Source organism: Carassius gibelio, chromosome B4, assembly GCF_023724105.1.
Source record: "Carassius gibelio isolate Cgi1373 ecotype wild population from Czech Republic chromosome B4, carGib1.2-hapl.c, whole genome shotgun sequence".
Classification (NCBI taxonomy): domain Eukaryota; kingdom Metazoa; phylum Chordata; class Actinopteri; order Cypriniformes; family Cyprinidae; genus Carassius; species Carassius gibelio.
The window spans coordinates 5,724,441-5,750,994 of record NC_068399.1 but is presented as its reverse complement, the minus strand read 5'-3'; the positions used below and the strand labels follow the sequence as shown (position 1 = coordinate 5,750,994).

The following is a 26,554-nucleotide window of genomic DNA, read 5'->3' as shown; positions in this document are numbered from 1 at the left end:
CACATTTGCCTGCAGTGTGAACGTAGCCTTGGTCTGTTTACACTCTGGTTGATGCCCATGATCATATAGAAAACACTGCTACCCTGCCCCAGATGACACTTAAACAGTCAGAACTAGACGTCTGTTCACAGAACATGCCACAGCCAAAATAAGATAACTTAATATTAACAATGACAGGAATCAATCATGGTGTTCGGTGGCTGTAAACAGTGAGAGCTCTTGTGGCAGGCACATGGCATTTAGGTGCCATGGAACACATGCTATATAATGGATTAAAAGAGAGGAAAAAATATGATTTAAGGTGGTAAATAAGTGTAGAATTTGATTGTGTGCATCACTTGGCGTGCAGACTCTGAGATATGCAACACACCTGCAATGCTTAGGTGCTCAGGGATATTTGATCTATTAAAGGAGAAAAATAAAGTATGGTAGCAACTAAGTAATTGTAAGAAAGAACTGCACTGTCTGCTTAGCTGCTAATTGGAATCCAGATATCCAGCTATTGGCGGGAAAAACAACTTATTACTGGAGCTATACAATTGAAGATCCTAATTAGCATATTACTTTTGTCAGTATTAACATATAAGCTAGTTTTAATTAAATACATAACACAAATCACATTAAAAATTAATGAAGAATTTAAAAGTAAATTTTTTAATATAAAATATATGAATTTCCATTGATTTGACTGGATGGGCAAGCTGTCAATCAAGATGAGCCACCCATAGCTCCGCCTCTACATGATGTCATAATAACACATGCCCAATATAATAGCAGGATCTTCACAGCTGCATTTGAAGACAGTGTTAGTATTTGTCTACTCATGTGATCTTAATATGTCTGTGACATTCTTCATAAATATCATTCATTCATTCATTTCTGTAGAGCTGGACATTTTAATAAGAATCAGATGAGTGAGTTCAGCTTTGAGAATGAAAACCAACCTGTTTGTTCATCAGTATCTTCTTGTTTGACTCTGAATATTTCTTCACTCTCCTCTTTAATAAACTCCATCTTTGTTTGTTCCTCAGTATCTTCATGTTTGACTCTGAATATTTCTTTACTCTCCTCTTTAATAAACTCCATCTTTGTTTGTTCCTCAGTATCTTCATGTTTGACTCTGAATATTTCTTTACTCTCCTCTTTAATAAACTCCATCTTTGTTTGTTCATCAGTATCTTCTTGTTTGACTCTGAATATTTCTTCACTCTCCTCTTTAATAAACTCCATCTTTGTTTGTTCCTCAGTATCTTCATGTTTGACTCTGAATATTTCTTCACTCTCCTCTTTAATAAACTCCATCTTTGTTTGTTCCTCAGTATCTTCATGTTTGACTCTGAATATTTCTTCAATCTCCTCTTTAATAAACTCCATCTTTGTTTGTTCCTCAGTATCTTCATGTTTGACTCTGAATATTTCTTCACTCTCCTCTTTAATAAACTCCATCTTTGTTTGCTCCTCAGTATCTTCATGTTTGACTCTGAAAGCTTTGTCAATCTTCATGTCTTCATTCTCCTCTTTAATAAACGGCATCTTTATAACAGTGTCACGTCGATCTCAGTTGATTCAGAAGTCGTTTTTCTCTGTGTTTGGACACTGTCCTGTTTAAGAAGAAAATAAAGTAAATTATTCTCAAAAATAAATGCAAACTAAATCTCTAGATGAGTCTCAATCAGCTCCCTAGTTCAGTAGTCGGTCAAAACTCACTGATGTCTTCAGAGACATTTTCAACATCTCACTTAGGCTGTTGTCCCCACATGCTTCAAAGCTACCACCACCATTCCAGTCCCGAAGAAGCAGTCTCCATCCTGCTTCCTCTATTCCTCTAACCTCTATTCTCATGAAGTGCTTTAAATGGCTAGTCATGCACCATATCAAGTCTACCCCACCCCCTCCCTGGACCCCTTCCAGTTTGCTTATCGGTCCAACTGGTCGACCGATGATGCCATCTCCACTACCCTCCACTCAGCACTCACACATCTGGACAAAATGCTGGTCATAGACTTCAGTTTAAGGCACCGGAAGTGTTCGATTCGCCATGTTAGTAATCCCTACCAGCAGAGAGCACCAATTGAGTTACATTCAAACTGCTGACCTAAAATAACTAAATTTGAAGGAAATCTGTCAAACGGGATTAGTTTTATATGTTATGTGTATGTAAATTAATGTTTACTTCAGATGTTATCTGCAGTGTTTATGGTCTTTTGGGGCAGGTTATGTAATGTATTTAAATCGTTTAGGTGGGTGTGTCTGCAGCGCACTGATGACACCGGTAACTGATCAAACACAAAATATAGCCTTTTTCTCTATGAACATAATTATTTAAACCACCGTTTAAATCATTACCTGCTTCAAAATGAATTCTGTTAAAATCATTGTTGAAACATTTGCACTTAGTGTCAAATAACAAATAAAAACCATTAATAACTGTACAAGGTAAATAAAGGTATGTGTGTATACAAAGCATAAATCTTTCTTCATATTTCAGAATGAGTACTTTGTCGTTTGTTTAAAGTCTGCGTCAACCGGAAGTTGAAAATGACTTTTCTCCAGTGTTGTGATGTATTTCTGAGAGAAACGGAATACTAAATGAGGAATAATAGTGGGCGTGTCTTTATTTTCCAACTAGCACCTGATTGGATCTGTGTGTGTGTGCACAGATATTTCACAAACCCCATTTTGTGTTCTGTCCAATTTTTGAAGCATTCGCGTGTGAAGTGTTTGGAGCACATCCGTGACCTCTCTGTTATCCTTCGAGCATTCAATCAATCAATCTGGACCGTATCGAGGGAATTTAAGGGAATGGTAAAAGTATTTGGGAGTGCCACAACTAAAAATGCACCTCCTCGCCATCTCTTCTTTCACGCGCTGTCAATGCTTTCAAACACACAGGCAGCCTGTCTACTGTCAGTTGGAGGGGCGTGGTTACGGGTGCTAAGCAGACACCCAAACCGTCAATCCTACATCATCAGGGAAGGTCCTCCAATGCTGAGGGGACGGTCATTTTCAGATTTTTAATTAAAGATTACAAAGCCAAAAATTTTTTGTGTGGATTGACTTGCATTGATGAATTGTTCACCTCAAAACTATCAATTTAGGCAAACAAAGTAAATATTGTCAATTTTGATTTCAATTGGACTTAAAATATATTTTATACATTATATAAAGTACAGACTAAAAGTTTGGACACACCTTCTCATTCAAAGAGTTTTCTTTATTTTCATGACTATGGAAATTGTAGATTCACACTGAAGGCATCAAGGGCTATTTGACCAAGAAGGAGAGTGATGGGGTGCTGCTCCAGATGACCTGGCCTCCACAGTCACCGGACCTGAACCCAATCCAGATGGTTTAGGGGTTAGCTGGAACGCAGACAGAAGGAAAAAGGGCCAACAAGTGCTAAGCATCTCTCAGAGAACTCCTTCAAGACCATTTCAGGTGACTACCTCTTGAAGCTCATCAAGAAAATGCCAAGAGCGTGCAAAGCAGTAATCAAAAAAATACAGGAGACTCCTGGGAAAAACGGGAGTGTTGACAGGTATGATTGTAATAATGTACAGAGATACTTCAGATTTATGAATGCTGACTTGTTAGGTGTGGTTTTCTCATTAAAATCATACAATTTCCTATCAATTAAATAGAACGTTTATGCACACTAAGGATTACCAAGATAGTGGTGTGGCGACTTCACTTTCATGACGTAATGAGCAATCCAGTTCTATATTATCCACCTTTATCCTGATGTAAAAATCTCACCCATAGGCTTACTTCCACATTGAGGAAAAAGATTAATAGATATATACACAGATTTGTTGCCAGGGTAACTCTTTTAATTCGGTCTTTGGTGGGAAGTCGTGGCCTAATGGTTAGAGAGTCGGACTCGCAATTGAAAGGTTGTGAGTTCGAGTCTTGGGCCTGCAGGAATTGTAGGTGGTGGGAGTGCCTTGCTCAAGGGCACCTAAGTCATGGTATTGAAGGTGGAAAGAGAACTGTACATGCACTCCCCCCACCCACAATTCCTGCCGGTGTTCTGTCGATTTGTCCTACGCTGTCAGATTTTCCTACCTCCCACTAAAACAGTGGGTAGTACAATTCAGCAACGAAAAATGCTACTGTAAAGTTATGGTTTATTAACGTGTACACCTACCACAACCCTAATCATACCCTTACAGTACTGCAAATACAGTAATTATGCGTTATATTCGCGGTTGTAGCTAAAAGGGATACAGTTACAGGAAACCAACAATAAATATTATTTTCTACCAATTAGATTGCGTTTTTATTAAAGGCTACACCTACCCCAACCCTAAACCTACCCTTACAGTAATGCAGATACATTAAAATATCGTTGTTTAGCATGAGACAAAGGATTCAATATTGATGTGCGTGTGCACAGTAAACCCGGGTAGGAAAATCTGACACGGTAGGATAAAATGTCAGGACACTGGCCCAAGACTCGAACTCACAACCTTTCGATTGCGAGGCCGACTCTCTATTAGGCCACGACTTCCCCCACATGTGGGTCCGCACTCTCCCATGGGCGTTGGGGCTGGCGGTCACATGCTGCTCTTTGCAGGCACAACGAAAGAAAGGGTTAGCCGAATCTTGCGGAGACAGGTCAATGTTTGCATTAATTTTGTCAGTTCCCTGCAGAGTTAAGAATTTTGGATGAAGAATGTCCTAAATAATATTTTTATCTTTGCATAAAGGGTCTGTTTTCTCCAGGAGGCCAACTAAAGCCTAACCCTGTGTATACAGGTGCATCTCAATAAATTAGAATGTCATGCAAAATACATCAAATACATCGTAAGACCAAAAAAAAAAAAAGAAAATTTTTTTTAGTGAATTGTTGGCCTTCTGGAAAGTATGTTCATTTACTGTTCATGTACTCAATACTTGGTAGGGGCTCCTTTTGCTTTAATTACTGCATGAATTCGGCATGACACGGATATTATCAGTTTGCGGCACTGCTGAGGTGATATGGAAGCCCAGGTTTGACAGTGGCCTTCAGCTCATCTGCATTGTTTGATCTGTTGTTTCTCATCTTCCTCTTGGCAATAGCCCACAGATTCTCTCTGGGGTTCAGGTCTGGTGAGTTTGCTGGCCAGTCAAGCACACAGGCACCATGGTCATTTAACCAACTATTGGTGCTTTTGGAAGTGTGGGCAGGTGCCAAATCCTGCTGGAAAATTAAATCAGCACCTTAAAAAAGCTTGTCAGCAGAAGAAAGCATGAGGTGCTCCAAAATTTCTTGGTAAACCGGTGCAGTGACTTTGGATTTTTTTTTTTTTACATAATGGACCAACACCTGCAGATGACATTGCATCCCAAATCACTACAGACTGTGTAAACTTAACACTGGACTTCAAGTAACTTGGGATATGAGCTTCTTTGATTTTGTTTGACAATCCTCATAAGGCTGCGGTTTTCTCGGTTGGTTGTGCATCTTTTTCATCCACACTTTTTTGTTCCACTCAACTTTCTGTTAGCATGCTTGGATACAGCACTCTGTGAACAGCCAGCTTTGTTGGCAATAAATTTTTGTGGCTTACCCTACTTGTGAAAGGTGTCAATGATTGTCTTCTGGACAACTGTCAGATCAGCAGTCTTCCCCATGATTGTGTAGCCTAGTAAACAAAACTGAGAGACCATTTTGAAGGCCCAGGAAACCTCTGTAGGTGTTTTAAGTTGATTAGCTGATTGGCATGTCATCATTATCCAATTTGTTGAGATATTGTTGTGAATTGGTGGGTTTTTTTAATGACCAAGCGGCCAGCGCCAGACAGTAAACCTTTGTTTGATAAATTTAGTCTTCTCAAATCATCACAACTTTCCTAAAATAAAATCTATAGACATTTAACAGTTCAAGCATGTTTAAACATTAAACCTAGATGAATGTGCGCTGTATCCAATAGTTTGTGCAGAGAGTGGTAGCTAAAGCGCATTCTGCAGGACATGGGAGATGCCAGCACAATCACTTGCATTTTTTTCAGTGGATATGCTGTCATTTTTGCTCATAAAGGAAAGAGTAATGCATCATTCATAACTGTCAAGGGTCTATGTTTATTTTTGTGCACTTACAATATCAACAAAACATTGTGCTTTTATAAAATAAAGAAAATAATCATGATGCGCTTTCTGCCATCTGGTCTTGAACAGGAGTGCTTCACAATAATGAACTGAAACTCAGTGAATACATGCCTCAAGGACATGACAAATATATATCTATAGAAGGCTTTAAATGACAAATTGGGAAAAAAAAACTCATTTCATTATAATCATAATCCATAAAGCTACACTTCTCTCTAAAGGCCAAACGCCAGTGCACTGAGGATAAAAAACAACTAATTTCATTATAATCATAATCCATAAAGATACACTTCGCTCTACAGGACAAACGCCAGTGCACTGACTCGTCAAACCTGCTTTCCTGCAGTCTGTTTTCTTACTTTCTAACTATTTTGTCAGTAACAAATATACGTAGGGGAAATGTATTGGAGTAAAAGTATACATTTTAATTAGGAAATGTTGTGGAGTAAAAATAAAAGTTGCCTGAAATAGAAAAACTCAAACTTCAGTCGTGGCCAAACGTTTTGAGAATTACATAAATATTGGAAATTGGAAAAGTTGCTGCTTAAGTTTTTATAATAGCAATTTGCATATACTCCAGAATGTTATGAAGAGTGATCAGATGAATTGCATAGTCCTTCTTTGCCATGAAAATTAACTTAATCCCAAAAAAAACCTTTCCACTGCATTCCATTGCTGTCATTAAAGGAGCTGCTGAGATCATTTCAGTAATCGTCTTGTTAACTCAGGTGAGAATGTTGACGAGCACAAGGCTGGAGATCATTATGTCAGGCTGATTGGGTTAGAATGGCAGACTTGACATGTTAAAAGGAGGGTGATGTTTGAAATCATTGTTTTCCATTGTTAACCATGGTGACCTGCAAAGAAACGCGTGCAGCCATCATTGCTTTGCATAAAAATGGCTTCACAGGTAAGGATATTGTGGCTACTACGATTGCACCTAAATCAACAAGAACTTCAATGAAAGAGGTTCAATTCTTGTAAAGAAGGCTTCAGGGAGTCCAAGAAAGTCCAGCAAGCGACAGGATCGTCTCCTAAAGAGGATTCAGCTGCGGGATCGGAGTGCCACCAGTGCAGAGCTTGCTCAGGAATGGCAGCAGGCAGGTGTGAGTGCATCTGCATGCACAGTGAGGCCAAGACTTTTGGAAGATGGCCTGGTGTCAAGAAGGGCAGCAAAGAAGCCACTTCTCTCCAAAAAAACATCAGGGACAGATTGATCTTCTGCAGAAAGTATAGTGAATGGACTGCTGAGGACTGGGTTAAAGTCATATTCTCCGATGAAGCCCCTTTCCGATTGTTTGGGGCATCTGGAAAAAGGCTTGTCTGGAGAAGAAAAGGTGAGCGCTACCATCAGTCCTGTGTCATGCCAACAGTAAAGCATCCTGACACCATTCATGTGTGGGGTTGCTTCTCATCCAAGGGAGTGGGCTCACTCACAATTTTGCCCAAAAACACAGCCATGAATAAAGAATGGTACCAAAACACCCTCCCACAGCAACTTCTTCCAACAATCCAACCACAGTTTGGTGAAGGACAATGCATTTTCCAGCACGATGGAGCACCGTGCCATAAAGGCAAAAGTGATAACCAAGTGGCTCGGGGACCAGAATGTTGAAATTTTAGGTCCATGGTCTGGAAACTCCCCAGATCTTCATCCCATTGAGAACTTGTGGTCAATCCTCAAGAGGCAGGTGGACAAACAAAAACCCACTAATTCTGACAAACTCCAAGAAGTGATTATGAAAGAATGGGTTGCTATCAGTCAGGATTTGGCCCAGAAGTTGATAGAGAGCATGCCCAGTCGAATTGCAGAGGTCCTGAAAAAGAAGGGCCAACACTGCAAATACTGCCTCTTTGCATAAATGTGATGTTTAAAAGCCTTTTAAACGTATGAAGTGCTTGTAATTGTATTTCAGTACATCACAGAAACAACTGACACAAAGATCTAAAAGCAGTTTAGCAGCAAACTTTTTGAAAACTAATATTTATGTAATTCTCAAAACTTTTGGCCAGGACTGTACAGATACTCCCAAAAATACTTAAGTATGGTACTTAAGTATTTTACTTCAATATATTACACCACTTCTTGTTATACCCCCATCCCCCCCCCCCCCCCCGTTAATCTTTTAATTACATTATAGCTGTGGTGTGAATGTAGCCTAGATTTCACACAGAATCTTTTCTTGCAATATTCTTTAACCAAAGACACAAGCAGAGTCTACCATTTGCTGACTTTTCACATGAATGTTTATTTGGTTTTCTTACATTGACCGCAATTAAATAGTTTTCCAGAAAGAATGCACAAATGATTGTAGAAATTGCTCCTTTTTCTAAAACTCTTGTAACTCGGAAAACTGCAATGTCTTTCCAGAATGTGTTTTCAAATGACGTTTCATGCTGCCTTGACTTCTGAAACTCTTCTCACACTGAGGACACTTGTAAGGTCTCTCTCCAGTGTGAATCATCATGTGAGACTTTAGGGTTCTTTTGGCACTGAAACTGTTTCCACACTGTTCGCAGGTGAAAGGCTTCTCTCCAGTGTGAGTTCTCAAGTGATCTTTGAGGTGTCCTCCTTTTGAGCAACTCTTTCCACAGTGATGGCACATGAAAGGTTTTTCTCCAGTGTGAATTTTAACATGATCCTGAAGGTGATTTGTGTCTGTGAAACTGCTTTCACACTGATGACATTTAAAACTCTTCTCTCTTGAATGAATACTGATGTGATAGTTAAGGTTGTCTTTGTATCTGAAACTCCTGCCGCACTGATCACATGTGAATGGATTCTCTCCAGTGTGACTTCTTATGTGAACCTGTAGGTTTCTTTTAAGGGTGAAACTCCTTCCACACTGAGGGCAGGTGAACGGCTTCTCTCCAGTGTGAAGTCTAATGTGACCAATAAGGAAACTTTTCTGTGTAAAACTCCTTCCACACTGAACACATATGAAAGGCCTCTCTCCGGTGTGAATCCTCATGTGAATCTTAAGGTGTCCTTTACGTGTGAAACTCTTCCCACACAGTTTGCAGGTGTAAGGTCTCTCTCCAGTGTGAACTCTCATGTGGGCTTTAAGGAATTTTTTCTCAGTAAAAGTCTTTTCACACTGAGGACATATTAATGACTTCTTTTCAGTGTGAGTTTTCATGTGAGTCTTAAAATATCCTTTTAATGAGAAACTCTTCCCACACAGTTTGCAGGTGCAAGGTTTCTCTCCCGTGTGACGTTTTATGTGGGCATTAAGGTAATGTTTTTGTGTGAAACTCTTTCCACACAGTTTACAGGTGTATGGTTTCTCTCCAGTGTGATTTCTCATGTGGACATTAAAGAGTTGTTTCCGTGTAAAACTCTTTCCACACTGAGGGCATATTAACGGTTTCTTTTCAGTGTGAAATTTCATGTGCATTGTAAGGCTTCCTTTCTGATTGAAAATTTGTCCACACTGTTGGCAGGTGAAAGGTTTCTCTCCAGTGTGAATTCTCATGCTGGAATGAAAGTTTGTACTTTGTGGTTTTTGAGCTTTTTTTGTTGAGAAACTGATTTCAGTTTGTGAGGAACTAATCGATTCTTCTTCAGTTTTGAAATCACGTTTTTCATATTGATATTTCTCTTGAATTTTATTCAGTTCTTGATTCTCCTCTTTAAGTGCCATCAGGTCTGCAGTGAAAAGAGACAAATAAAAGTTAATAGTTTGTACTTAAACATCATCAGTATTCCCATTATATTTGAATTTAAAAGGCATAATTTCAGTTAGGGGGAAAAAGCTTTTGGCTCTTCTCCTGAGGCCACAGGCAACATTTTCTCAAAACAATAAAATAATGAAATTCATGTTTAACTAAGTTAAGCTTAATTAGAAACAAAACCGCATCAGGCATGTACGTATAGTCAGGGGTGTACATAAGTGGTCCGCATGCGCGACCAAAATAAAAATGCATTATATAAATATGTTCTGACAGCGCATTTGCGTACCGACATGGTTGACCACTGTTAATACACAATTACCATTTTAGATCACAAACTGTAGTATATAAGTTTTATTTTCAACCTGAATGTATAAATCTAGGCTATGCCATGCCATTTTCAAAGCACAATGCAAAACTGTGACATTCATCCACTGATGCTCTTTAATCAGCAGCAGCGCTAAATCCGAAAGCACGTATACTTACTTGCCGGCAACCTCCCAAAATAAAAGCCTGCTGATTTTAAGTTTTAATATGATGAAAACTCTTTTATTTATTTTTAGACGCTTTTATCCAAATCGACTTAAAATTGGGGAATACTTAAAGCAGTTCTTCTTAAAGAGGTAAACGAAGAAAGTAGTAGTAAATATTAGCATTTTATTTTTAAGTTTACTATAAAATAAATGTACTTGTATTTAATACTAGGACTGCCTTTTATTTTTTATAATATTATCACACACTATTATTTAGTTTATTTACTATTATTTTATTTTAAAAAATTGCAGTAATATTATAACTATTATAATTTTTTTTTGTATAGTTATATTTATTGGGTCACGCTATATGCAGTGTGAGGACCAAACCAAATCTCCAGGTTCTCTTATGAGAACCAGACTGAAAAAATGATGTGCACCCCTGCGTATAGTTAGCCAGCACCCCCCATTATTGGAATCACAGCTAAAAGTGCTCTACCTAACTTATAATTGTAACAGTTTCCTACTTCAGTGTGTTACAAACGTAATTTTGGTGTCTTTGGAAAGAAGACCCTTTGGGCTTTACTTTTCATCAACCAGATTTGATAATGCTCAAAAATATTAAAAGTTATAGACACCGTTGTGCCTTGAATTTTTTTTTTACCACACTTAAATATTTTTTTTATTTGATATAAAAATACATGAAATGAGTCCTGGAGCAATCTAGAAAAGTAATGGGTTGAAAGCCACATGTCTCATGAGTTTCTATTTCAAATCTGAATAAGATATCATGAAAAATGAGACTCCTGCAAATATTTTTCTGAGATTATTTCTAAACCCCCCCACCCTCCAAATATAAGAAAATATATTTCCCAATAGTATTGAAGGCTTCTACAAACTATTTAGTCAGTAAACATACCACTGCATAGTTTTTTTCAATTATAAAACACTAGACAGAAACTTAGACATCATATAAAGGGATTTATTTGAGCACTAGAAAAAATAAATAAATAAAAACTTTGTTTGGCAATTACAGAAAATCCTGAGATTGCTAGAAATGCACAATTTACAATGAACTACAATGCAAATATGTGCTGATGGCCACTTATACAGATGTTAATAACACAAATGTGCCATAGAGTAAATAATCCTCTCTCTCTATTCATATAGATGTGTTCACTTTGATAGCCGTGATCATGCAGTAATAGCGAGCTGATTTGGGCTCATTTGCACTCAAACACATGGCTCTGTTGGACTAAACGTGCTTCATAAGATGTCGCTCAGTGGACCCTTACCTTTTTAACTAAACCGGGATTTACAGCTGTGGATGTGTTTATGACTCTTTATTACGACTGATCTGGTATGTACAGAGTTTCTATTGCTCATGTTTGTATGTGTACTGCTTACACAAATGTAGCAAATACAGTCTTTATATGCTTTCCATTGAAAAACAGCGATCTGTCATCGATGCTTGAGGCTTAGATCTTTATAATGATACATAGATTAAATGAAACGGGACAAATTTAATCTTCACAATCTATTCATAAATCACATTCATAATGAATTCATAATCTGACACGTGCAAGTTGAGTGGCTTTCAGGATGAGGGCGTCCAGCCCATTTGCGACGCACTCTGTTCTAATAGCATATACACAGCCCAGAGTGAGAAGCTCCAGTCCGCCATTACTGTTCTCTTGCTGTAGCTGCTGGAGATACAGACGGCGCCAAAGAGCCATTAAAAGTGTAGTGTTTTGGGATGCACCAACAAACATAGGAGTCTCCATTGACCACAGAGGACACGGTGATTAACTTTAATTTTTGAAGGAAATATCTTGAAAAAATAGCTTCTGGAAAAGGGATCAATACCAACGCTTTGTGCGCAAATGTCCAGGCTCCATACAAAGTAACCATCACGCATTATATTTTGTTTTCCAAAAGAGCTTCTTGGCTCTCTGTAAGGCTAATGTTGGTAAAGCTATCTCTGTCTCTACCTGTTTTCATTGGTGCTGTCTTCATGTGCTACCAGAATGATCGTGAATAGGAATGCGAATAGGAATTTGCATTTGGCATAAATGTGACATTGACACCTTAATTTTATCATTAGATGTACAGAAAGCTTTCGATCAAGTGGAGTGGCCATATTAATTTTATAGTTTGGAAAGGTTATTTTTGTTCGTTATCTGAAGATGTCTGTTTGTAATTGGGAACACCTGTCTGCATATATTTGAACATCTGTTTGCTAACTAGCAAAGGGGTGTCATGGTTCATGGGTTCACTGCTTATTTCCTGATACCTGACCTCCCGTCTCCGGGTTAGAGTTACTGTTCCGCCATCTTCAGTGTGGTTGCGTCCCTGTACTACCCTATCACTAAGCCAGACATGATCTTCCTCGATCTACTTATTGTCTGTTGAGACTCTGAATACAACCTTGATTGTACTGCAATTGAATCCAACCTCTTTTTTTGTGTTGAGACGGGGGGATCCTCACTATTTTCCTTCAGTTCATGGCAATGTATGTTTAATCCAATTTTAATCCAATTTCTGTTATGTCTTACCCTAGTCAAGTCATTTTTATTTTTAAAGCACATTTAACCAGTGTTGCACCAAAGTGCTATACATTTAAAACAAGGCAGATTTAAAACTGGTCAGCGAAGGAGCAAGCCTCACATTAATAGGCAGGCTATTCCAGAGTCTGGGAGCTGTGGCAGCGAATGCCCGACCAACTTTTGTTTTGTAATGACAACGAGGGACGGTTAAAAGAGACTGATTACCGATCTCAGAGCCCTTTGAGGAGAGTATGGAATCATAGATCGCAGATGCATTTTGGTGCTTCGCCAGACAAAGCCTTGAATACAAGAACAACAATTTTTAATTAATAGAATAGAATTAATAGTTTCATTTTATTTCGACTTCCAATAATTATGAAAACAATGCTGCATTCTGTTTTGTCATTTAAAGTGTGGTGACTTTCCTTGCATGTTTGATCTGAGATTCAACAGACAAGTATACACTATGCACTTAAATGGGGAAATACAGTCCCAAATGTCAAAATGCCCTTCTTGGTGAATTTTCACTTAAATGCAGTCAGTTATGTCTTAAGTTGGAAAAGTTTGAAAAGTAATCGAACTGAGCAATTCAAACTTTTGGAGTACTTCGGGACATCATTAAACTTAGCATTATTGAGGGTAGGGAATAAAAATGTAGTCTATACTTTATTAAAAAAAAAAAAAAAAAAAAAAGTTTTAAACACAATCCCTATTCCTATCACCAACTTGCTGTTTACAAAGCTAACCAAGTTGCCATTCATATACATACAGCCAATGGTTATGTTTCCATTCAAAGTTACGAAATAAACTTGTGAACATAATTGGAAATACTGAATTTGAAATAAAGTACTATTTCCACCCAGGGAGTTAAAAAGAACAAAATTGTCACTTATTTATTAACTTGTGCTAAATTTCAGGAAGAAAAACTAAACTTGCTGCAGTAGGAGAAGGCACTGTATTTGAAAATTTAACTTAAAAGGTCATGTTTTTTTTTTTGAAGCTTTGATTGTGTTTACAGTGTGCAATATAACGTGTTCATGTTCCGCATGTAAAAAAAAAAAAACAGTATTTTTTCACACTAGTCACTTATCTGTATACCACCGTTTTAACTGTCATAAAAACGGGCTGATGACTTCCTTGTTCTATGAAGTCCCTCCTTCAGAAATACGTAACGAGTTCTGATTGTGCCAGCGGTTCCTGTGTTGCACGCGGCCCTCCTGGAAACGCGATTGGGCTAGTTTTTGAGTAGTTTTGAGAAGCAAATGGGCAGGATTTGTTTTGAAAACCTGGCAATCCTGATCTGAACGCACGTGCTGGAGATGTACTTATAATCACAGAACGCTTTTACTAACGAGATGCGCATGAAAATCACATTTGATTTTTTTTGCACAGCCCTAACATCTAGTTCACAAAGCTAAACAGCATTGCCCTTCGTGTAATAAGTTACAGAAACTGTTATGCGCACCAACTTAAATAATAAAATACACTTACCGGTTGTGGTCCATAAACAACACCTTCTCCAGACAAAGAGGGAACTGCTCCATCTTTCAAGAATAATCTCTGTGCGAATCCGGCATTAACCTGATTGAGATTGAGGAAGCTGTCCTCAGCAAAATGTGCTGCGCATAGTTTTACATGTGGATTATAATTTGCGGGAACCGAGTTAAACATAAATTGTAACCATTGATCTCCAAATACAGCGTCTCTGGGAAGCCCAAACAAAGGTGATTGGACTCTGAGATGAAAATAACAGCGTTTTGACGACATGGCGACAAACGCACTCTTCAAACGCAACTCTTCCTCCTCCGTGCGAGCGCAACAAGACCCCGCCCCCTTTTTTGTGTATTGTTGTGTATTGTAAAGAGCTTCAGAGCACACAGGTGAAACGCTGTCAGGTTATCATATTTTCAGAGTCCGCTGTTTGGGAACAGTTCTTGGGAGAAAATTATATCAAAGCCCTTTGACGACTTTGCTCAAGCATATTAGAATGACAAAACTAGCATTTCAGATGCTGTGCAATGAGACCGGTCCATTGGTTTGTCCAGTTTTATGCTGTCGCATCACAAAGTCACATGTATTTTTTAATGCACATTAAGGAATTTATTCAGTAAAAGTGTTTACATCAAAGTTTATGTGCATGTTTTCATACTGGATGAAAAATGTATCCTGCTCAAGTGAGCACATAATTTTATACACATTTTTTATTTATTTATAATAACCAGTAACACATCTATAAAGGTGGAGGGTTTCAGAGGAACTCAGAAAGTGTGCTGCAAAATGCTCAAGTGGAAGCAAACCAGGCATTTAAATGTAAAGCAGCAAGCTCATTGGCTGCATACGCAACATGAACCAATCAGTTTGCGATAAGTTATTTAACATAGTTTAGAAACCATCAGCCTGGGCCATCCAGAGTTTCATGAAGGAACTAAGCATTTATTTAAATTGACTTTTTTATTATTTATAGCATACCATTACAGTTTTATACATTTTGTTTACTTAAAATGCAGATGCCAAGAAATTCATATTATAAATTGCATTAAGTTAGAAGTGTTCAGTTGGTCTGGTTAATTTTAACGTATCACCTTCAATACACAGTTTGTTCCTCACATTTACACTGTCTCTCTCAATGTGAAGATCCCACACATGTGCGGTTAAATGATTTAAGGAAAAGAAAACACTCATCCTAGATCAACTTCTTAAGGTGATGGTGTTAGAACATGTGAAAATCACAGTAGATTAGGAATGCACGATATATCGGCCACCATATCGGCATCGGCCGATAAATGTAAAGTTTTCGTTATCGAACTGATAAGATTATTTGGCTGGTATCGTAGAGTCAATAAATAATAAATTATTTCCTGCAGAAACACTTCAGATGAGCACTGTTCACCATGATGGTTTTTAATTTCTTGAAATGTTATTGGAAACAGTTTAAAAATGGAAATACAGTGAACTGAAACATGTGCAAGGCAAGTCTGTCATATTATTAGATTATTAGCTACTGTTAATTATTGTAACGCAATCTGTGTTTCGCCCATGTTCTAGTGCATTGTTAAGGAATGAGCGCATCCACAACGGATCCACACGACTAGCACAGTTGAGTTTGCTTGGGAATTTACAGTTTTTTTGTGCAATTGTACGTTTTAATAGAGTTTATTTTATTTTACAAGTGTAATCAGAATCAGAATGAGCTTTATTGCGAGGTATGTTTACACATACAAGGAATTTGTTTTCGTGACAGAAGCTCCGCAGTACAACATAATGACAGCGACAGAACAAAAAACACAATAAAAGAATAAAAAATACAAACAATACAAAAAAAAAAGATAAGTAGGTAAGGAATGACAATATAAAAATTGACAATGTATGGCAGGTATATTACAATGAGCAGTTATGTATGTACAGGTATATTATGTGCAAAAATTTTAAGTGTACACTAAGTATGTGCGTTAGATAAATAAGTGTATGTGTATGTAAATATAAATAGTGTAGTGTGTTCTACAGTTATTATCAATTGTTCATAGATGGATTGCTTGAGGGAAGAAACTGGTCCTGTGTCTGGTCGTTCTAGTGTTCAGTGCTCTGTAGCGTCGACCAGATGGCAACAGTTCAAAGAGGGAGTGTGCTGGATGTGAGGGGTCCAGAGTGATTTTAACAGCCCTTTTGCTCACTCTGGATAAGTACAGTTCTTGAATAGATGGGAGGGTTCAATGATTCTCTCAGCAGTCCGGACTACCCTCTGTAGTCTTCTGAGGTCAGAATGCATCCACTGCATCCATAAGAGTGCATCCACAACAGAAGTTACACATTCTGATTAGCACGTAACTTAGTTCGAGTTCACATGTGCATTTGATCTTTTTGTACGTATACAAGTTGTAATATTATATTTATCTTATGTAAATATCTGAATATATGATGCACTTCAGTTTACCGATGTTCATTCCGCTCTTCAGCTTCAAGAACTATAAACTGTCACCTAGATATCTGATTGGGCAGAGAGGGACACGAGAGGGAAAAAAACCCTTACAAATAAGTTCACATAGCCATTCAATATCCATTATTTGCTGATTATTACTGATGAACTGATCAAAAAGTAGCCTACTGTTCAGATGCGTTTTACTATAGTGTAGTAATATAGTAATAATTTAGTACTTTCTCCTGTTTTATTGATGGTTTCCTCTTTTCTGATAATTTGGAATGAGGATAAAACACACACACACAAAAACATGCAAATAAGTTCAAACATCAATTCAATATCTAGTATTTCCTGAGTATTATGAAATTCGAGATGGCCGCCCCCTGATGATGTCATAATATGCAAATTAGACGAGTATATTTGCACCCCACATAAGCTTTAGATCATGCCCAACATTTCTAATTGACAGTAGATCTCTAGCTTAAAGCCTTTTAAAGCCACAAGCTTTTGAAATCTTAATGTCAAACTACAAGATTTTTTCCAGTTGAGTGCAAGTGTGCTCATTATACCACGGTGTCAGACTATTTAATCCATTGTCAGACCTTAAGCTTTTTTTAAGCGTAGAGGAGCGTCCATATCTAAAAATATTAAAAGAGATTTTTCTGAGCTATTTGATATGCTGAGGAATTGAGATGTCAGAAAGATTTCTTACATTGCAGTCTTTTGCAACAGAAGTGATGGTTCTACCATCTTTGTAACAAGGAGTTGAATTTAGATATATGAAGTACACACAAGACTAGACAATAATCTGAGATATAATCTTACAAAGTTACGAAAATAATGACACATGACGCAGATGACATAGAATAGCATACATAGCATGTGCTATTTACGTTCAATGGAAATTCAATGAGACAAAATGTTGAATAACATTTTTTTTTCATACAAAAAGTTTTGGTTGAACCCCTGATGTCATGTGGATAATTTTACAGAAATCCTTGCTATGTTTTTCTGGACCTTGATCGTGGTAATCACCTTGCTGTCTATGGGAGGTTCAGATAGCCCGCAGATATCAAAATCACCAAAAATATCTTAATTTGTGTTGCTAAGATTAATGTAGGTATTACAGGTTAACAACGACCCGAGTGTGAGTAATTATTGACAATTATTTTTCTTTTTTTGTAAACTAACCATTTAAAGGCAGTTTAGCCATAATTATTGGCTTATTCTTGGTCAATTAACTTTAATATCACTGAAGAACTGAAATAATGTAGATACAGTATATCTTTAAAAAAAGAAGGTCAAATAGCCTCTGTTACACTATTTTAGCCATATATAATTGTAACAATACAATTACTAACAACTGTAATAATTACTAGCGGTGTCAATCAGCTCCCTTGTTCAGTTGTTGTGGCACTAATCAGTGAGTCAGCCATTTTAAGGACTGTCTCAAATCGCGAAATCCTTCCATCAAATGTGATGTTATTTCCTTCCTAAGGGAGCATAGTGATTGTCGCTGCTGCCTAGGTTTTGCGTGCATTGTGGGATTTTTCAGGGAGTGAACATCCCAATGCACTGCAAAACCTAGGGAACAGCGACACTCACTATGCTCCCTTAGGAAGAAAATAACATCACATTTCTGAAGCGCAAAATATAAATGACACAATCCAACTCAATAAATATTATGAAAAGCAATAGAAGATTTGAAAACACAAACCTTTTTTTATATATAACTATTTCAACAAACACACATTGCCACGCAGTAATTGAACATCTAATTAGCATTTAAAATTCATATTCGGCTGAATCTCATAAGAACTTGTAACAGAACGATGTGTTTAATGAGAATAAATAAATTGTTTTTTTTTCAGGTTAAAACCATAGACTGTATAAAAACATGGATCCTGTAGACTCCTGAAGATTGTTTTTGAAGCACAAAGTGTGCAGAGTGGGCCATCGCCATCTTGGCAGCGCATCACCATGCGACTCTCCCGGGCAATCGAAAATGGCCAAAAAGGTGGGGAGCTGGTTGCTGAAGCCACGCCCACATACATGTCACTCAAGTGGCCACACCCTTAATTATTCAGAACTTTAAGGCTTAATATAATTTAAACTGATGGGGGTGAATTTTTTGTATAACTCATCCGAGTTGTGATGAAGGGCAAAATTAGCTATATAGAACAAATTATTTTTATTTTTTTTTCTGGTGTAAAGTTGGGCGTTTTTACATGGACAGTCTATGAAACTGACTCCCTTATGCAGCCAGCCTCAAGCGGCCGGTCGGTGAATTACAGTTTTAGTCACTTCTTGTTTGGCTTCACAAGAGAGAGCAAGAGGATGGCGCTTGGTTAAAACAGTAAAGTGAAGAGAGGGATGATCAAGCTCATTTGTCTGTACTGACGGATGTACTGCTACTTCTTCTAGTCAAAAATCTGGGTGTTATATTAGACAGCAACTTGTCTTTTGATAATCATATTTTCCATGTTACAAAAACTGCATCCTTCCATCTTAGAAACCAAGCCAAGAAACATGTTATCTGCCAAGCTACGAAACATGTTATCTGTTTCTGATGCAGAAAAGCTAGTTCATGCATTCATGACCTGTAGACTGGACTATTGTAATGCACTTCTAGGTGGTTGCCCTGCTTCAATAAACAAGCTATAGGTCGTCCAAAATGCAGCAGCTAGAGTCCTTACCAGGTCAAGAAAATATGATCATATTACCCCAATTTTACAGTCTCTGCACTGGCTACCTATTAAGTTCTGTATCAGTTACAAATTATCATTACTTACCTATAAGGCCCTAAATAGTTTAGCTCCTGCGTACCTAACTAGCCTTCTACCACGCTACAACCCATCACGCACCCTAAGGTCACAAAACGCTGGACTTTTGGTAGTTCCTAGGATAGCAAAGTCCACTAAAGGAGGTAGAGCTTTCTCACATTTGGCTCCCAAACTCTGGAATAGTCTTCCTGATAATGTTCGGGGTTAATAATAAATTTATCTAAATTATTGTAATTTCATAATTGAAGACCAAAATAAAAAGTTTTTCAATTAATTGCACAACCCTAAATGTGATCTTAAAATGTCTTCTCATTATTCAAAATGATGATGATAAAAAATAAATAAAAAAAAGAGCAAAGTGTACTGTGTAATCTTCGTTGCATGTTTAATGGTAATGGTTCATGTGATCTCAACCAAAGTCCTTGTAAGATAAGTTATGTCACTCTGTGGCCATTTTTGAAGAGCCTGTCGGGCATACAAGTCCAACTCCCATCTCTTTGGATGGGGAAACATCAAATTCTCCAAAAGTGTTCACTAAGCTTGCAATTAAATTTCAGATTTGAAATCACCAAACGTGCATTTTTAATTGCACATCTCAACCGGGAGCTTCTAACAGCAGCTGCAGTGATGCACTGACTTTACCGATTAGCGATTGGCTCCTTCTTTCAGTAGATGAATCCTGCAACTGAGTGGGCATAATGAGCGCTACATTTTTACCCATTGAAAACTATACGAGTGACATGTCTTGGGCATTCTATAATCTCGGTCTCAATATATCTGTCCACACAATGTACGGTTGCCACTTGTCCCTTAAAATAGGGAATAGTCTTGGTAAAATGATGCATCCTCAAATGTATCAAATCAATACGGGACACGATTTGTGAGCGTGAATGCATTTTGGCATCCGTTCAACGATGGAGCCTCTAGAGTGCACACCATTAAAGCCCTTTCACACAGTTTGCAGAAAAGCATTTGAGTTGCACACGGTGAATAGTCTGACTTAAAGGTACAGTTCACCCAAATTTGTTTGTAATTTTTTACACTCCTACAAGTTGTTCCATATTTGTAATTATTTATTTATTCAGTTGAACTCAAAAAAGATACTTTGAAGAATGTGGGTCACCAAACAATTTCTGGTGCCCAAAGACTCAAAGTATCTTTTTTGTGTTCAACTGAAGAAAGAATGTTATGCAGATTTAAAACAACCTGGGTAACCATACCTTTAAAGAGACATTGAGCTATTGTTTTACTAAAACAGACTGTTAATATAACATTACATACACTATCAGAGCTTGGTAAACAATTCTTATATTTATACATTATTAGACAGATGAATCAATAGATTTTAAATATGGTTATACATTTATGATTAATAAATATGGTCTAACACTATGTCATAAAATTTTTTGCATTTTAGATATCTTCCTGTTCAAACACACCTGATTCAACTCATCAGCTCATTAGTGAAGACTCCAAGACCTCAAATGTGTGTGCCAGATAAGAGACACCAAAAATGTATAGTGTTGGGGGATCTCCAGGACTAGGATTGGGAACCACTGGCCTAGATGAAGTTGGCAACGCTAACACGATGCAACCCGCTCCATGTCAAATAGAACATTTTAAATAACAAAACTCTACAAAAATATCATTCCTTTCTGTAGAGTTGGGCATTTTAATCAGGATCAAATGAGTGAGTTCAGCTTTGAGAATGAAAACCAACCTGTTTGTGTCTCAGTATCTTCATGTTTGACTCTGAATGTTTCTTCAATCTTCATGTCTTCACTCTCCTCTTTAATAAACGCCATCATTATAAAAGTGTCCCATGGATCTGTAAGAGATGGATCACAGATTCCTCAAGTTATCAATAACACAAATCTTCTGTATTATATAATCAAGTGTGAAGTGATCTCAATATCCCCGATTAACTACACAACATTTGTGATATGTAATGGCCGTCAATGGTGTTGCAGTTTATCAGTCCAAAAGAAGTGAAATAAAGAGCATCCATCCATAATAAAAAAAAGTCCCCAACAAATGTGTCCTGAAGCGAATCGATGCGTTTTTGTATGAGAAATATCCACCTTCAAAACAATCACTTTAATCTAGCTTGCACCAACAGTTTTACACCGAAACAGCTCCAGGAGGATGGCGTAAAATGTCTGCGTTGCGCATTCACAGGTGAGTCTCATGAAAACCAACGTTTGTTAATGGGATCAAAAGGAAGCAAATTTTCTATACTTACAGTAAGCAAAAGACAACTACTCTCCCCTTGGCTTATATCGAAATCATCCGACATTCTTGACAAATCGTCATTGTGTATTTCTAAATCATGATCATTGATTTGTTTTGATCTCTCCACTGCACTTTTGCGTTCGGCAATTCTGAGCAGCGAATGCACAACGCTGACCTCATTCATCATTCCCCTAGAGCTGCTTCCTTGTACAACAGTTAGTGCAAGCTAGATTAAAGTGATTATTACATTATTTTTCTTACAAAAATGCCTCAGGAGTCCTGGAGGCCTTTGTTCAGCCTCTGTCTGTATCAGGAAAGGCAGCAACAGACACAACTGTTTGGAGCCTGTGGCCCATGTGGAAAGCGCCAATAACAGATACCAAGTCCTTAGTCTACAGCTTGTGAAGCAGCAACAAATATGACCATGTTCTCAGCCTCCAGCATGTGAGGAGAGATACTAAGTTTACAGTCTCCGTCCAGCTAGACAACAACAGATGCAGCACATCCAGAGTCTCCATCCTAGAGAGACAAAGCAGATCGATCAAGTTCTGAGTCTCTAGTCCAGAGAAGCAGAAGACACACAGAGATCTGCCACAAGGTTATACCAGACACGAATAGTGTGTCTGGCGCGAGTGATTTCAGTGTGAAGTCAATGCAAAGATGCGAATAGACAACCTGCGGTGCGTTTCGTGTGAGTTGGAAAATATGAACTTTGGCGAAATTTCGCACCGCATTAACCAATAAGGAGCTTGCTCTAGTAGTGACGTGATTATGACGTAGCGAGCGGAGGGAAAATCCAAAACAACAATGGAGGACAAAGTCATCATCGCTGTATGTGGATACATGGAGCTGTATGATACTTATATAGAAACAGAAATAAAAAAGGATCTTGCTTGGAAGAAAGTGAGTGAGGAGGTCGGACAATCTGGTAAGTTGTAAACTCTTTACTCAATTTTGAATTGATGCGTTTATTTAAAGGAAGTGTGCAGAAAGAAGTGGAAGAGTCTGAGGGACACATCTTTATTTATGTGAATATGGAGAGGGGGGATGAGGAGAATCAGGCCGCAGGGTACGAGCACACAGAGGACCAGGAGACAGAAGCAGGAGAGACAGGAGATGTTGACAAGTGAAGCAACACAACAGGGCATATATGTTGTTTTTTATGGTGAAGTGTCTAAATTTCTCTCTGTCTGTCTGTCTGCCACCAAGAAATTTCCGGATCCGTCCTGTAGCTCCAGCGCTGTCTCCACGCTCAGAGGATGAGCTCTTCCTCTTGAGTCTGGTCCCTTCCCTGCAGAGGTTGCCGCCTCAGACGAAATAATTCGTCAAATTTCAAATACATAAATTAATTTATGAAAGCAGTTCTGCTTAATCTGAAACAATTGGAGCCTAAATATACGTTTTTAAAAAGAGGCAGCAGTCTCTGCAGGGAATGAACCAGACTTTCTCTCCTTTCTTCTCTCCTTCACTCTTCCCTCTTCCAAGCAAGATCCTTTTTATCCCTGCATGTAAATAGTTGTAAATGTTCTTTGTATATAATATCTATATAGTTATTTGATTTTATTTATTTTCTATAAATGTTCCATGTAATGACCAAAGGTTTTGGTGTGTTATTTTGTGCACGACATAGTAAATCATAATTTGTATTTGATAAAAATATATTTTACATGTTAAAACTAAAATACTTATGGCAAACATTTCATTCTAATTATATCCGATTGAAAAATCAACTCACAATAGTATGGTAAAAAATAGTTATTTGTGATTAGACCAGTGTAGTGATTTAGTGTGAGAATGCAGCAATGAGACAGGGATTCAAGATTGATTTACAATATATAAGAAAATTTCACATGCCACTCTTCTTCCAATCAAGAACCTTTTTATTCCTGCATGTAGTTATATATATAAACTGAATAAAGACCAAAGATTAGATTTACCCCAAACAAATATTGTATGTTTAACCACTAAAGCGCCATCAGAGCCAGCGGCACACATCAGAAGGTCTAGCCGAGGAGAGTATGCTCTCGGCGGATACATGAGGACTGAGCTCCTGCTGATCGCGTGGAGCTCACCATCTCCAAAATCAGAAAAACTAATTTTTAAATAGGCGCTGTCTTTATAAATAAACCACAGATTTGAGTTTAAAACTACATTATTGCCTGAAATACTTTTAAAACTACATTTCATGACACGTTAACAGTAATATTTTAAAATTATCCAAATAAAGCAGCATTGTGATTTCAACCACCATTTTTAACTCAACTGGCAGAAGCCCCTCCCATGACGCGAATCCACGTCTGTTGTGAACTTAATTTCACGTGCGAATGAACTCAAAATGTTCAAGCGTCAAACTACGCGCAAATAATGCCATATATTCGTGCAAGTCATGTCTGGTGTGAACGCACAGTAACAAGTCTCAATTAGCTTTTTTATGTTACTTACCATATTTATGAAGTTATCGAGATTGTTGGAACATGCTTAAGTTTATTGAGATTTTATATTAATTTCATTTTAATCTATGGCCCAATCATTAATACAATTAATGTACATGCCTTTGGTGTGAGAGACCCGGGTTTGAATCCACTGTAAGACACCAATGTGTCCCTGAGCAAGACACTTAACCCCTAGTTGCTCCAGAGGCGTGCGACCTCTGACATATATAGCAATTGTAAGTCGATTTGGATAAAAGCGTCAGCTAAATGAATAAATGTAAAAATGTAAATGCAATCTCAGGCTCAGTGCTCTAGATTTGTGTACTCAGTAACCATAGTAACTGACACTCCACACGGCTGAATGAAAGAATGGTGCCAGCAGACGTTAATACATTGGAGCTATATCAAGGTAAATATGAGAAATACTGCCCGTATGTTTATTATATGTCATTTCTGAACCACTCATAATTCATTCCGATGTAAACATTTCTGGATTTTTAAAATTTCATCAGGTGATATTTGAGATTATTTAATGCTAACTCTAAAGCTAACACCAACAGGCTAGTCAAACATGAGATATTACAGGGACAGGGGGAAAATGCCATTTCCACATCTCCTCCATGGAAGTGATAAAGACAGGTTGGCTTGGCAAGGACATTGTCTGTAATTAAAAGCAAAGTAGTTTGCCTATAGTACTAAAAATATAGTGTAAACACAAACTTTACATACAATGTCATAGAGAATGTTTTAAAATGAGATATTTTATTGTTTACAACAAAATCTGACATAGTCTCTCTGTTGTTCTTTAAGATGGCACCCAAAACATCAGCAGAGAAGTCCAGACTATTCAGGGAAAGACTAAATCTGATTCAATGAAATATTCTGAGTTCCTAAGGAAAGCTTCTCTTTTTTATTACTACTGCTGTTAGGCCAGTTGTTCTTTTCCTGTTTGAAATAAAAATAAGAATAAACTTACAACTTGAATTTGAGATTAATTGTGTCCTACACATTGAGGTCATGAATCACTCTTGCATTTCCATCATTTATAATTCTACTTTTTTATATCTGAAATGTTATTTTCACCATAAAACATATTTTCCTGGTCATTTTCACAACCACAAATATATTTTGGTAAAACATAAAAAAAACAAAGTTAAGGAAATTATGGTGGTGGTGTTGATTATTTAGCAGTTAAAGGTGAAGTATATGTATATAAGTTGAAAAATATCAGATTTGAAAATGTCAGAAATATGAATGAAAAGTTTCAGTGACTTAGTGTTCAGAAAGTTTTTTGGTGTTAACTTTGTAAAATCTTAACAGTTGCATTTCAGAGAAATAAATCAATTTATAATTTGGAAAGGTGTAAGTGTGATGTGTAACCCAATATATTTATAACTACAAATATTTCAACATTTTTGGTTGAAAACACGTTTTTGTCAGGTCCAAAAAGTATCATAGTTTAAGAACCACCCAATTATCCATGGTATTTATTTTAATAGCTCTGTTTTTAATAATATGCACTAATATAACAGATAAGATAGAATCTGGTAAAATGCCATTAACTAAACCCAGTAAAATAAATAGCGAGTCAAGTATATAACTTTAGATGTTAAGCTGATATCTTATCCATACCACATGCCTTATTATTTTTGGCATCATAACTGCATCTTAAACTTCTTGACGAGAAACATTCACAACCTCCTCATTATCAATGTCATTATAGTATGTAAACTGGACGCAGCAAAAGTTGTTTACGTTCAGCACGCGCACGCTTTTTACAAAACGTGAATAAACGTAGTTGTGTTGATTTAAACACTTTAAACATTTGATGAAAAGTGCTCACCTTTCTTCAGAATCACAGACGCAGGAGCGCAGCGCAGCCTTATGACGTCACAACGCCACACCAAAATAAAAGTCTTTTCATGAATTAAAAAAAACATAAATCCCGTAAAACAAGGACTTTAAAACAAAACTTACAAAAAAATAAAATAAAAATCAAATGTTGCTTATTATTCCAAATATAATCATAAAGAATTAGTTTTATTTCCTTAATCCAGCTGTCTGGTACCACTAATGAATAGTGTAAATACATTAATTAATAAAAAAGACCACCCTGTGTCTTTGGGAAAGTGATAGAGCTTTCTGTTTCCATTGGCTGAAACAGCAAACATACTTAATTTCACAACAGTTATGTAATTAGTGAATGGTTGAGAGACAATGCACCTGTTCCTATAATCCTAGCAGAGCACTCATACCTAACTTATTGAGTAGTACCACACATTGTTTACATTTGTCTAACTTGCTCGATTGGACTTCATACTGGAAGGATGCAAAGGATGTTAATGCTTTACAACAGCTAACAATTTTTTGTTTGTGAAAGACAAAAAAAGGATGTCTGTCATGGTTTCTG

At 37.3% G+C, this 26,554-nt stretch overlaps 1 protein-coding gene across 3 annotated transcripts in view; it reads right to left on the bottom strand.

Annotated features, from left to right (window-relative positions):
* Positions 1–26,075, bottom strand: part of LOC127955972 (gastrula zinc finger protein XlCGF57.1) — a 34,668-nt gene extending 8,593 nt beyond the window's left edge. Inside the window, exons 1-3 of one of the 3 annotated variants that reach the window (XM_052553695.1) lie at positions 25,988–26,018; positions 21,201–21,308; positions 945–1,601 (exon numbers count right to left, since the gene is read on the bottom strand). In XM_052553695.1, coding sequence (XP_052409655.1) covers positions 945–1,533 — 589 coding nt within the window. In that variant the 5' untranslated portion in view covers positions 1,534–1,601; positions 21,201–21,308; positions 25,988–26,018. Of the gene's footprint in view, positions 1–944; positions 1,602–8,314; positions 9,740–21,200; positions 21,309–21,973; positions 22,224–25,987 lie in introns of those variants that run through there. The other 2 variants (XM_052553692.1, XM_052553693.1) reach the window with 2 other exon arrangements.
* Positions 26,076–26,554: the final 479 nt, after the last annotated feature.